This window comes from Eubalaena glacialis, chromosome 17 (assembly GCF_028564815.1).
Source record: "Eubalaena glacialis isolate mEubGla1 chromosome 17, mEubGla1.1.hap2.+ XY, whole genome shotgun sequence".
In the NCBI taxonomy this organism is placed as follows: domain Eukaryota; kingdom Metazoa; phylum Chordata; class Mammalia; order Artiodactyla; family Balaenidae; genus Eubalaena; species Eubalaena glacialis.
Window position 1 is genome coordinate 31,955,464 of NC_083732.1, and position 14,922 is coordinate 31,970,385.

The 14,922-nt window shown below is 34.0% G+C and overlaps 1 protein-coding gene across 2 annotated transcripts in view; it reads right to left on the minus strand.

Annotated features, from left to right (window-relative positions):
- Positions 1 to 2,734: 2,734 nt before the first annotated feature.
- The window catches only part of MMP16 (matrix metallopeptidase 16), a 340,314-nt gene continuing 328,126 nt past the window's right edge, over positions 2,735 to 14,922 (minus strand). For both annotated transcript variants that reach the window (XM_061171290.1, XM_061171289.1), the window contains exons 9-10: positions 9,661 to 9,776; positions 2,735 to 3,190 (exon numbers count right to left, since the gene is read on the minus strand). In XM_061171290.1, coding sequence (XP_061027273.1) covers positions 2,856 to 3,190; positions 9,661 to 9,776 — 451 coding nt within the window. In that variant the 3' untranslated portion in view covers positions 2,735 to 2,855. The remainder of the gene's footprint in view (positions 3,191 to 9,660; positions 9,777 to 14,922) is intronic.

Consider the following 14,922-nt stretch of genomic DNA (forward strand, 5'->3'; position numbering starts at 1 on the left):
ACATATGTCCCCAAATGACATAGTTACTCATTTCAATCTTCAGCAAAATACAATTTCCAGTCTTTTCTTTTTTTTGGCATCAGACCCTAAAATGATTAAACCCTCCCACAGGCAAACATTGTATAAATGAGCTTATGTATATAGTTCTTGCTCGATGCGTGGTAGAAGCCACTCTTTATAATACCAGCATTGTCTAGAATGGAAGCACTGAACTAAAGCTACAGGGCTAATTCTTGTCCTCTCCCCTTGCTTTCTTGGCCTTCACACACATAATCTCCATCATCTTGTCAAAATACAGTCTGCATTGCATAATGTTTTGCTGTAAAGCCATTAGCCATTACTTTTTTTAACTATCCTTTTTTCTTAGCCTTACTTTATGTTCAGGTTGTAAGAAATAACAATCTGCAAGGCTTTGCAACATGCCATCCATGATTACAAAATATTTTCCCCAACCAAAACATAAACATGTAGTTTAACTGAGAGGCATTCTAATTTTCATGCTATGTTGAGTATAAATACAAATTCAAGACAACCAAACCATCCATTTCCAAATAAGAATGTATACCTACACTCATTAAAATCATCTGGAAATGTGTATTATTAGCAAATGAGTAAGAAATTTTCACTAGTATAAAATTCCTGCTTTATATAAAAGCCACTCTGGCCTTTCAAGTATTTTGAGTTTTTTTCCCCCCATAGGTCTATATTTGTACTAAAATGATGAATTTAGACTTGAAATTATATTAAAGGAAAATTAAAAGTCACTTCTACCTATAGGGCATTTTTAAAGTGTGCGTGTAAAGAGCAAAGTGTCCATCTGCAGATCCACCATCAACACTCCTTCTCTCTCCACTCTAAGGAAACAGCTCATGCTTACTAGGTTTTTAGAGAACAATTAACACTCCAATGGAGAAGCAACACAAGATTTCCTCTGTTTGTGCCAGTTTGCAAGTTAAAGGTCAAAGGGCAAAGACATAGAACAGGACTCTTCAAGGAAAATTTTCACAGAAGATAATGTTTAAGTTTTTGTTAATGACAGTCAACAGATCAATAATCAACTTCAAGGCAAGCTGTTCATTGTTTCAAAAGCTAATCCCCTCAAAAGCTGGCTTTCACACAAAGCCAATGTCTGACTCATGGGGTGCACTCGTTCTGACCATCTCTAATAAGTTCACAGCCCAGTGGCTGTAAAGCCTTTCACTGCAAGAAGCAGCGCCTGAAAATCAATTAAGAGGTCTGTCAGTTGCTGACTTTTCTCTAGGAAAAAAATATTGATACAAACCTGCTCTGCAGGTCACGTGAAAATGACAATACTGCTGTTAGGACAAATTACACTCAACAATGAAATGCTTTGGTGGTCTCTTGGCTCTGTCAGCTATCAAATGGATGGCTAAATGCCAGAAGCCACACTAACCCTTTGAGAACTATGATTGACATGCGATAGATAGCTAATACAGTGGAGGATATTCATGCAATCTCAGAGTCATCATTTTAATTCATTCTTTAGATGGCAATGCTTACGGCATCTTCCACGGCAAATTGAGTTTTCATGCAATGGATTTTAAAACAGAATTTGTGTTGTGTGTTGTGTCTAACAACAACAACAAAAAAAGACAGGCTGTTATAATCAGTTGTTCAAATAAAATTTCACTCTTACAAGATATTTAATAAAATACTTTTTTATTTGCCAGAAAATTTTTGGCAAGTAACATCATTTCTGTTTGTTATAAATGCATTTATGTAGTAGTGTGAATCACTTAAAAATTACATGGGGTTATAGGATATCTGTTTTAAAAACCTGAACTTCTTGAACCTGTGCCTGTTTTTACCATTGCCCAGTTCAATAATTTACCAGATCCTAAGACTCTGAAAGCTGATTTGATAGTTCTCAAAGGGTTACACCAATGTATTACTAGTGTCAATATCCTTATAAAATAACTGTCACTTTAAACCACTTTAAAGACATACTGCTTTTTGCTCCACTTATAATGAATACTCCTGACAGACCCATGGAAGGCCTGGGGCAGTGGCCTAATACAACTTGGGGAGATTATCACAATGATGTAGGGGTAAGGTGGCAGGAAGGGGTTTAGAAACACTTCAAAACAATTAAAAGGTCCCATTTGAATATAGCTGTGAATATAAATGTGATGAAACATTGAAAACATAGCTGAGAACAGCTGTATAAAACGAAAAATGGATGTAGTATTAAGGCTGTTACAATATTGCAGATATTTTGGCCCCTTGTTTGTTGGAAAATGGCTGTCCCAACAGTCTGAAGTCCTGCATGTGTATTCCAGGTCTCCCACCTGACAAAGACGAAGCATAGGAGACTGTCCATAGCAGTCAGAGAGCTATCTTCTTTGGAGACAAAGCTGTTTTGGATCTTTACACTTTCCTGAACGTTCAATTGTGGGTTTTTTGTTTAACCTTTTCTTTTTCCTTGCTGTAAAGCAAAAATTTGTGGGTTTTCTGTTTTGCTTTTTTCCCCCAGAAATGGGCTCAGACATCAGAAAAAACATATTAGAAACCTTTAAGAAGAATCTTTTCTTCTTTTTTCTCTTTAGGTAATCCTGAAAATTTACTGGGCATTGAGCGTGCAGAGGAAAGGCCTAGAACTGAATGACAAAAAAAGACAAAGGACTGAAGAACGGCAAGTACTGTGCATCATGGAAGCTTCCCCATGAGTGCGTTTCCATTCATGTGCAGGACCAGCAACCTCTGGGTTTGAAAGGTCAGCCCCAAATCAGGCTGCCACAAGCCTGCTCCTAGCTAGGAAACAGCATAACAGCTCTTGTCTTGAATCTCAAGTTATCACAAACTCCTAGAAAAGAAAGAAAGGAAAAAACCCTACATCACACCCACTCTTGCATAGAGCGTTTACAGTACAGTATGTGGCGGGGTGTTCCTTTCCTCTTGAACTGGAACACAGTGTAAACCAATACAAGGAGGCATAAGGCCAAGATGCAGGGAATGACAATAGCTATGGCTTTCACAGTGCTGGCTGTGTTGTCCAGTTTGATGACAATGTCTACATCATCTGGTGGGCTGTGTCCTTCTTTATCTCTGTCTGTTGGTCCATCACAGCCCATAAAATCCTTGAGGATGGATCTGGGATATCCAGGTTCTACCTTGAGTATCTGGTTGTTGAATTTCCAATACTCCTTTCCTTTGTAGAAATACGTAAAGCCTGGTGGGGGGAAAACACACACACACAGGAACCACTTATTTGTAAAAGTGTATATGTATAGAAATTTAATTAAATAGGCTACTTAAAAGATGTATGTTAAAGCCACTCAATTTTTGTAGGAAGAAAACACTATTCCCAGATCAGCTGTCTGTTGAAATGGATCTGGTTCTTGTGCTCCAGAAACTGTGCCCTCAAATGCCTAGGGAAACTCAGCTGAAAGAGAGAAATAATATTTGCACAGAGTTGTTGAAAGACCATGCTTTATATATCTACTCCTAGTCTACACTGCAAAGAGAACTTCATCCTGTTGCTCGCTTATAGGATTGCTGGTACAGAATTACACGTTAGTGTGAGAGTATCAACCTATATTGAAAGATGCTGAAACAGCCTTATAAACAGAAGCCCTGTTTGCCCTCATGCAGCTATTGAGGACATTGTGCAATACATCATAAGGAGGTGTCTCCATGAAACACCTCAAAGGAAATTTCTAATCATCTTAGCATCAGGAATAGTTGTACTCCTCCTAAGGAACAAGTTTGTTTTTGTCATTTGGAAAAGAAATCACAAGAAATCATAAATCACGAAACTAGAGGTGATTTCCTTTGTATGCTAGGAATTTTAATAATTAAATAGGTATTTATTGTATTTTCTGCAGTAACCTTTTTCAGCTCTAGGCCATGCCTATTTTGTCTCTTCTTCTGTCCTCATTATTTAACTTTCTTATTTACTTAGCTTATGTTAAATTTTTATCACCTAGCTACATTTTGCAGAACTTCTAAAGCTATTATTAATCCTTTTAGAGTAAAGGATGAATAGAGTACAAAAAAATCTATAATTCTATCTTTAATACTTCCAACTAACATGTATTTCATGGGGGAGGAGGTAGTATGTAGAAGGCTCAAGTAACTTAGCAACATATATGATTTATGTTCCAAAACATTATGGATGCAGATAATAGATTTGTAAACTTGTGACAATTAAACTACAAATATGTGTTTTTCTTAAGACTATTCTCTTAACTTTTGTTTTTTTTCCTGGGAACAAGCCCAAGTTTTTCTTTCTGTCCATATCTCTTTCATGTCAAGTTTCTTTGTGACTTTGAGATAAAATTCAAGAAAATAAGAAATGTTTTAATGTTATAATCACTTAAAAACTATATTTTGGGAGATGTCTAATTTTGAATAGTATGCCTACTTTTGAGTTAATAATCATTAATGAGGGTTTTTCCCCTTTATTATTGAGCACTTATTATGGAAGAATCACTGTGTTAAAAACTTAGTAAATGACATCTTTTAATCCTCATAAACACTCTGTCAGGTAGAATTAGTTACCTATACTTTTCAGGCAAAGATACTGAAGCTCAGAGATAAAATGATATGCCCTAGTTCTGTTGAAAAAAGGATTTAAATCTTGGTCTAGCTTTAGAGCCTGAATCTTAATGATTTTTCTAAGGCCAGGTCCTTTAGAGATTTTTGTCTTTTCACAAATACTCCTTGGTTCAACATCACAGGTGGTGATAGACAGCACTCCTAAATCAATAACAACAAAAATCTCTGACATCTCTCAAAAACTTTCAGCTAGGATAGACCATCACTTCAGGTCACTTCATTCTAGAAATCATTCTGCTCAATGCCATGAAAATCGGCTATTGCTTTTAGTTTTGAAGGGCAGTTTTGCAGTCAGAACAACTTGCCAAGTGAAAACAGGTGTATGTAGATTCAAATTTTTCTGCAGGGAGATGGTATTTGATCACACTAATGAACTCCAGTGTAATTCCTCAACAAGCTTGGATAAAGAAATGTCGATGGCCTGCCAAATAAAGTTCATTAGACGATTATAGTTGAATAATGGCATTGATCTAGAATGAAACAGACCTTCCAGACAGGTGAATGTACTTATATTTGTAAACTGGAAACCAACAGCTGGAAGTGTCCTCATCTTTAATTTTTAGTCAAAGCTAATTACTATGAAACTACTGGGTATCATATAAAAATTCAGAACTTTCCATTTTCATATTTATCATGTCTGCAGGCCAAATTTTATACTAACACACTCCATATACAGTAGAATTGCAGTTGGTTGAATACACTTGTTAGAGGTAAGGAATCTAGTCAGGAGTTAAGAGAATAAAAGTAATTGAAAAGAAGTAGCCTGAAATCTTGGTAATAGAAATCTGTCAAACATTGATCCTGAAGAATTCATCTCATTCAATAATTTTTTTTAAACATTTATGAAATATCAGCGGGTTGAAGAAACGTTTATATACTCATTTTTTTTCTTTTGTGAGTAGCTTTGATGTTATAATCTTGTAGATGTTATGCTTACTGAGAGTAGAAACTTCAGATGAACTCTTACCTGAAGTATCATTTTTGAGAAATTCTGAGGTAGAAGTCAGTTAGGCTGTAATGAATTAATTATATGATGACTTTTTTTGTTTTCCTTGTATTTGATTGGTTTTCACTGGTGACTGTTCTATTGCTTAGTCCTAAAATGTAAGGAGAAATTGTCTACCATAGCTGTCTTGTTATAACTTCATAGAAGATCCTGCATGGCAGTGCCTGTGTGTTCTCTCTGTTTTCCACTATTGTATATTTATTAGTAAAAAGTTAATTAATGTTTAACAAATGTGAATGAATAACCTGGGTCTTGTGAAAATATTTGTTTGAATCCCACGTGTAGATTTTAACAGAGAGTGAGGGTCAGGGTAGAGAATTAATACACCAACAGAATCAAGAGTCAAACTATTTTAACAGGCTAAAAGTGGAGCTGTAATCAGTAAAATAAAATGCAACAGTGTTAAAGCAGAATCTTGTATTAACCTTAAAATTGCATTTTCTAAGGAGAGAATATAGAATACCTAGGAGGCAGGGCTTGACAACAAGTAACTTAGAGATTTGAAGGCGGGTAAATGCAATGATTATTTACTACAATTTTAGTATAAGTTAAAAACTCATGCCATTGCTTAAAACACTGTCAAAAGCAAGAAGAAATAATTCATATATATATATATATATATATATATATATAGCATAAGTCAAATATCATTTGGATTATTGTAGCTATTTTCAGGGGGTAAAAATAAAGAGGAAAATAAGAAAATTGTTAAATTAAGACGGTTACAGTTGAAAACTGAGATGATGATGGATTAGGAAACTACATTCTGAGAAAGCCTAAGGTATATCTAATATGACAAAATGAAAAATCTGGCCTGACATGACAGATTGTCAATTACCTTAATGATATAATGTAGGAAAAGATGTTTTAATTTTTCCTCTTTGGAGAGAGTGCATTAGAGCAATTCAGTGAGGCTAGAATGGTCTAGTTTCAAACCGTAGACATATAATATCACCACTTTCATGACCATGAGTAAGTTAATTAAACTAGCTGATGTTGTTTTCCTCATTCATAAATAATTATAAATGAGGTAAAGAGGTATTTGTGTTGGACAATTAAATTAGATAAATTTATGTAGCACAACTGATAGATGGTGGGAAGTCAGTAAATTGCACCACATATTCACATTTCATTGGCCAAGGTGGCAGAATTAATATCAATAGGTATTATAGGAAGGCATATTCCACCTTAATAGGAAAACATCCTTCAAAAATCTATAGCTCAATTTTAAGCTTCTGGGATTTTTTTTTTTTTTTTTTTGAAAACTACTATAAGGAGAAGATCCCTAGGAAGAAATTCCTACCTTGGTGGAAGGGTGAAGAATTAGAAAAAACATTTCATTGCTCTATCATCTCTGATTTTATGACTGTCAAGTATCATGTGCATGGACTTATCCTTATAGGGAATTACTTTGAGTATATACATTTATTTATATTTATATAAATATAAGTGTGTTTACTCAATAAATTGAGCTTGCTCTTCTATAAAAAACATAAGGGAAGAAGTTGTGTAAAATTTGAGTTCAAGGTAAAAAAACACAAGCATGAGATTTGAATAGAGAATTAAAAGTGGAGAATTTGCTATTGGTAGACTATCTAGACTAAGACGTTCCAGATTGATTAATATCGCTACCCTACAAACAAATAGGAGATCTCCTTCACTGAAGGGAGTGAAGCTCTAGAGTAATGGAAGGGATAAAATTAATTTCAACAACTAATGTTTATTGAATGGTTACTATGTAACTGCATTTGAAGAGTTTACACTAGAGGGGATAATAAACAGGCATATAAATTGATTGTTGTAATATGAGATTTTGAGTGCAAGGGATGGTGTACAAAAAAGGATATTCAAGAATTCCTGAAAGATCAAAAGTGATCTCAATGTTGAAGGATATCAAAGAAGGGGCTGGATCAGGTAAGGTACAGAAGACATAGATGTGTTGAAGTTTCATCTGTAGTTTTTTGTCGTTTGTAAGCACTGGTTTTTCCAACATGCTTTGTTTTTTTGCCAGTATTTTACAAAGTTATTATTTGCCATGTGAAAAGAAAATATTAAATTCTGAATGTAAGGAAACCATTTATACTAAACAAATATTATTTTCAGATGGACAAGAATATGAAAAATCATGGGGCAAGATGCAGCCAGAAGATTTTTTTGTTACCTTTATATAATTATGATTTATTTCCAGAGAACCTGAATCAAATCTCAAATTTTAATGGACTTGCGAATAGAAACAGGGAAAATAAAAACAGTTAATATACTAAGGAATTAAGGTTATGCGTACTTTTTCAATCTTTTGAAATAATTATTACTTATTTTAAAAGTTATTTTTATTATAAAAGTTATATTCATTTTAGAATATTAATAAAGGAAAGAAATTGAAAAAATTTTATCAAACTTGCTATACTTAATCACTGGTAAGATCTTGGCTTAATTTTCTTTGCATATATTTTTGTATAGTGTGTGATAACTTTTATTGTGGGCAGTCTAGAGCAGTGGTAGAACTTCTGTAAATGTAAGCTAGAGCTGGTTTTATCTGGGCTGAAACAACCCCCTTTAATCTAACCTCAAGAAATCTCCTCTCCCCCTTAGATTCTTGGTGACAGCTCTAATTTTAGGGGATCATCTCTGTTTTCTGCTTTCCATGTGATTATCTTTCACTTCTTTGTCTTCTGCATCTGCATAGTTTGTGGAGTTTTTTGCCATATATTGATATGGTTTTACTGTCTCCAATTTGACTGCATTGTAACTTTATTTTCTTATTGATTTCCTTTTTATCTCAGACAGGTATGTTTCATCTCAATCTCTCCTCTCCTGTGGATTTCTGCTTTTGTCACATACAGGCTATATCTTAACTTGGTCCTTTAATTCTCTGAACCAATAGAATACACAAAAAACTATAATTCCAGTAAGTGCTATAATCAGGGCTTCAAGGTTCTTTTTGACTTAGCATACAGTGTTTTACTTGTGGGATATCACTACACAGAATGTAGTATAAATTACATATAACAATGGTCAAAACACAGTTTGTGTTTGATTTTTCTGATTGGTATCATCCTGGGTGTCAGTTCCTTCAAGCTTGTACTCAGTGTAAAGCTTTCTTAAACTCTAGCAATTTGCTGATGATCAGCCATTGTTTTCAGTGGGTGGTGTTGATTTTTCATTTTTCCCTGTTTCTTCATTAATTTTTTTTGATATTCTTCCCCCAGATGCACTTAATTTTGCTCTTGCAAGTGATGTTTATTTTGTTCTTGTTGCATATATGTTATTAGACTTTTTATGTTATATAGGACCCACATAATGTATTATTTTCTTCTGGTTCCTATTATAAATCATCTGAGAGGGTATTTTCTTTTTCTCTGTATTTCAGTTTGATGTCACTTTCCTTTGTTCTGGAATATTGTGTATAAATTTTATTTTGAATTATTATTATTATGGTTTATTTCTACTTACTAAGCCCTGAATGTGGAGAGAAATGTTCAAACTTTACCAACAGATACAGGAGTATCGATTACCCATTGCTTGGCTAACTTCCCTTAGGATCTGACTGAATCCCGAATCCTGAGATGGAGAGCAAGGCAGCTCTGTGATCTGTTTCTGTTATTAAGCAATCATACATCTACTCTAACCTTACTGTATTGAGCTGGGATCTTTCTTGTTTGCTGACACTATAAGCCAAAGGCACACATGAAAAATTATAATCCTCAACATGCTGTACAATCCTCAGCCCACATTTGTAACGTATCTTCTTTGTGACCAGCTCCTGTCCCACATATGTCTGTTATTATTATCTTTACATGAATTTTAGTAGAAAATAGGTGAGGTTACTTCAAAGGAATTAACACTCTCCATTTTTTTAAAATTACTTTTTTTTTCTTATAAACTAAAATAGGTTGAGGTTAAAAAACATCTTGAGCATAATATTAAATATACATCTATGAAGGAAATTTTATATAAATATAATATGAGATAGCCCTAGTATGTTACTTTCTAATCATTTAACATAGTGAACAAGTAGGATAGATTATTCAAATACTTAGTAAGCTCATGAAATATATAATGCACATGTTGCATACCATTTTCTTTGTGCACAAAGGCTCCCTGAGGAGATTCGGGGATACCTTTCCAGACTGTGATTGGTTTGGGATAGCCAGGATCCATGGTTTTCATTTCTTCACTATATCTCCAATACCTGAAAAGGATAAATAAACAACAACAACACATGCATAGGAAAGACAATTATGTATACAAACAATAACAGCTAGCTAGCATTCATTAAATCCTTGCTGCATGCTACCTATGTACTTGTTAGTGATTTACAGAACTGATTTAAATCATGCAAAGACAGTGTACACAATTCATTCTGTTCCTTTTTTGAATATGCTAAAAATGGATATGTTATTTTATATTTATTCAGTCTGCTAAAAATTAATTTTAAAACTCTAGCTAAGCATAGTTACAATTCAAAAGGGTATCACCAACCTATGTAGAAATCAGAGGTTTTCATGATTTTTAAAAATCTTACTTAGGCACCAAAATACGTCATTTGAAATAAGCATAATCTTGATCCATTTACCCATTCATTTATTTAACAAATATTTATTGAGTACCTACTGTGTTTCTAGCATTATTGTAGGTGCCAGCGATACAACCTTGGACAAAACAGACATGCCTCAGCTCTTATCAATCTTACATTTTAGGATATGTAGAGATTACAGGCAAAAAAAAAAAAACACGAAAAACAAAAAACATTGTCAATAAGTGCATACTATCATAGGAAGTGGTAAGATTTATTAAGAAAACAAAGCAGAAAAAGTTATCTAGGAATATGTGTCAGCCATTTTAAATTACTGGATAGCAAGGTCTTTGATAAGCCGTTGTTTGAGCAGAGAGCAGAAAGAAGTGAGAAGCAACATTCTGTAGTTTTGGGGATCATAACATTCCAGGTAGAGTCACTAGTTATCAAAAGTTTCTGTGGCAGGCATGAGCCTGGAGTGCTTGACCATCCACAGTGAGGCTAGAGTGACTAGAATTGAGTTAGCAAAAGGGAGACAAGGTCAGAGTGGGAACCAGCACCTGTGATTAGATAGACCCTTAAACTATGGCAAAACCTTTTGTTTTACTCTAAGAGAGATGTGAAGCCAATGAAGATTTTGAGCAGAGGACCTTCAAGATATGGCTTATTTTTGAAAGAAACACACTGCTGCTATGAGTTAAACAGATTGAAAGAGGTAAAGTAGAAGAAGAGATACCAGTTAGGATGTCATTTCAGTAATCCTTGGGCTAGAATGTGTACTGGAGAGCTGATGATAATTCAAGGGATTGGGATATTATTTTGAAGAAAAAGCCCAAAGAGATTACTAATGGATTGAATGCAGTATGTGAGAGAACAAAGTTGAGCATAACTCAGGAATTTGGGGCCTGAACAACTGGAAGAATAATGTTGCCATTCAGTGAGATAAGGAAGCATGGAAAGGTAAGTTAAGGAGGTTTGAGGAATTGTGCATTTGGTTTTAAGCGTGTTAAAATCAGATGCCTGTTAAACATCAAAGTAGTTGTTGATGAGGCAATTGGGTATATGACTGTAGACTTTAGGGCAAGTCTTGACTAGAGTCCTTGGTGTATAGATGGATAAACAGATAAAAGCAAAGCTTGCTAAGAGTCAGAACTCTCAGAACTCTCATCCCTTCACAGGGTGACCATTGGGCCACTTTCACAGACCCACTAGACATCTAAGGAACAAATTGTGAACCTCCCTACTTTGGATCACTCATTATTGCCTATATGTTCTAAGAGTCAAAAATTTTATGTCTGAATGTTCAAAAGGATTGACAAAACTGGGGTGAAACCATTGGGAGTTCACAGTGATATTGCCTATTTTAAGGCAGGCATAATGCTCTATGCATTATATCAAATGTTTATTCACAATAAACTCATGAGAGAATTGTCATTGTCTCCGTTTGAGAGAGGAGAATTCTTGGAGGACAATGACTTATAACCAGTTCTGTTCCATTTCAAAAGTCACTATTCTTTTTTCTACACATACCAAATATGTTTGACAACATTTTCTCCCCCCCACCACTAAACATCTCTTAACATATGCTAAAAGTAGCATTTCACCAACAGATTTGTGAAGTAACACACAATGCATTATCTTGGGATTTGGCATTTGGCTTAAATCAGAAAAAGAAAAAAAATCCAGTCTTTTCTGTATATTCTCTTGTTTCAGGTCTATGGAGAATCCTTTATCTACAGAGCTGTGGGATCTTGTAAAGAATGTTTTGCTATAGATTCCCAGATACCTCAGATAAGTAACATGTGGAATATTAGCACTTCCTCCATCTTCAGTGTTCACATGGAAAAGAAAAAAAGATTGTTTCAGGATGTATCCCAATAATAAGCCACAAGGCAGATTTTATCCAGACAGGAAAACACACTGTAGAGGTGTTTGTCATAGATTCTTATCACATAGAAGATAAGGGCAGATTTGATAGAGAGATCAGGAAAAGCTTCAGGGAGAAGCACTGAGCTGAAATAATGGTAGCCAGGCCTATCTTTCTGAAGAAGACAAGTAGGGAGTGCAAAGTTCTACCAAAACTAAAGTATATTTTCTTTCATGGAAACATCTGCTTTTAAGTTATTTTTGAATAGTCCTCTATCACAGAACACGCTGTGATGAATATAGCATGGTTAATGGGGTTGAGATTGCACTCAGAATCTCCAGATCTCTTCTCTCAAGTAAATATTTCAATGGGATTTACAATAGTCATATATATTAATGGGTTCCTGAAGTTGATCATAAAGAAAACTTCTCACAGAAAAATCATCAAATACCTTATTTCACGGATTCTAAGATACATATTTTTTTCACATTTCACATCTCTATTATAGGTATTTCACATCTTAATATTATGTCAAAGTATACTGGGCAGAGTTTTCCCCTCAATGATAGATTAAATTATGATGTATCTTACAATAAATGGCATTTTTAAATGGCGTAAACCATAACTTAAAGCAAGTTTTAAAATTCTGCCAACCCAGGAATAATTTAAAATCCTAGGGACAATGGGATCACACTCTACATATGATTTAAGGAAGATTACTACATATTCAGAAACCAGGTTTGTTCTCCAAGATGTAGTTATAACAATGTTCATGTAACAATACCTATTCTTCATGTAGTGCTTTGTAGCTATAAAGTAAATTTATATACATACATTATTTTAATCTTATTTCACTAAAATCCCTCAAATATCTTTTATATTGCATATTAAAACATATTTATGCTGAGCTCCTAACATAGATATAGTATATATGATCACGCAATTCAGTCAATGACAAAGCATTGGGCATCATATTATTCAAAGGTAATGTCTTAGTCACATTTGCTCTTCTTGAATGTTACAGAGTTGAAACTCAAACTAATGCTCTTTGATTCATAGTGTAGTACAATTTTCTACCACACTACTGCTAGTGTTTCCTTTGACATAGCATTCTTACATTAATCCCCCTGTCATCTTACCCTCTTGGGGCCCTCACTCAAATTCTTAATGTTCATTGTGTCAGTATAATTTTCCTTCATCTCTTGCTCTATTTGCTTATAGATCCATTTGCCTACCAACACTTTTTTGAGCACTTATGTGCAAGACACATAAGATTTATTGAGATCACATTTCAAGAAAATATTAATGGAATGTGAATTTTATTGTACCCTCTAGTAGGAACATAATCCTGGTATGAATTTTTCAGGATGAAAGCAATTTTTCCCTCTTTCTGTTAGTAGATAATGCAAAACTATAACTTGGGATCATTTCACCATCTTTGAAAAACTCAACATAAGATTGGACCCTCAGGTTACCTGCTGTGTCAGCTTTGATATATATCCAGTAAACTTCAATGTGATTAGAATCATCTGACTATATTCAATCATAATATTTTTCAGTCTGTTATATTATTAAATATACACATTATATCCAGCTGTCTTATAAAAATGCTGTGGCTTGTTCATAAATATAGGTTTGCATTTAATTTCTAACATATTTGAACATATTTCAACATAAACAAAAAAGCTCATCCCACTGATATTTTTCTCCCTGAAAAATAGGCTTATGGGTTCATTGAGAAGTATATTAGCATATTCACCTGGAACATTATGTAAATAAACCACTTGGAGGGGTTTAAGATTTAGATATTATAATGGAAAAATTTTGGAATTTTGTGCAGTAAGGTCAGCAAATGATAGAAGCTATTATAAATAAAGCTTATAGTTTTTTCTTCTGATATATCAATAATCTCAGCAGTAGAATTATGACTTTAAATTGCTGATTCTTTGAGAAAAGCATTGTAAATCAATCCTTTAAAATAAATTATGAATGGAAATGGGATTTATTCATCATTTTTTAGATTTGATCATGAGTCATAACCATAAGACAAAACAGTTGTCCATGTAATAGTATACAACAATTTCTTAAATTCCTTCTGTATGAACAAATAAATGGTATAGAAAACTCTGAAATGACATACTTTAATGTTTCTGGATACTGAACTCAAACTGAACAGAAAGTGGCTCCAAGGTTGATTTCATATGACCCGGTCATTTCTTCATCCACTTTGTCTCATTTTCTTACTCTAGAGTCAGACTACTTGCCTCTGTTATCACAAAACCCAGGGCCACTTTTTTTCACACCCAAATAATCATACAAAATCTCTTTCTTCAGAAGCCTTATTAAAAATGCAACAGAATTGAAAATATCAATTTGTACTCTGTTGGATAATTTTAAAAGCACGAAAAGGAATTACTTCATAAACACACACCTTAAGCTATAGGAAATAAATGTATTTTTCTGTTTGGCTATTAGTAGTACTAATAATAAACAAACCAAAACAGATCTAAATTTTGTCTTCTTTCTTTGAAAATGTCTTAATATCCTCAAAGGTTCAGCCTAGAATGAAGTATGACAAGAGACTCTTGGGTATATTTGTGAGAAGGTGCTGAGATGATTTAGGAACATAACATTTTAGAGCTAAATGCTATGAAGATCAAAATGTATCCCAGTATGAAATTATAGTATATTAAGAAAAGGGCAAGTAGGAGTCTGAGGGACTGAGTTCCATGCTATATGTGAAACAGTGAAACTGGACATTTTAATCTGAATTTACAGATCTGTTTAAAGAAACATCATTTCATCTATACTTCTTTAGCTATCTCTATACATATGAGATTTCATGTCAGCCCTTACTTTCAATACAATTTATATGAAATTACTCTCAGATCTGTGCCTCCAACCCACCTTTCCTTGTGAACTGTTACTACCTGCTTGATTTCTCTAATTGGTGTG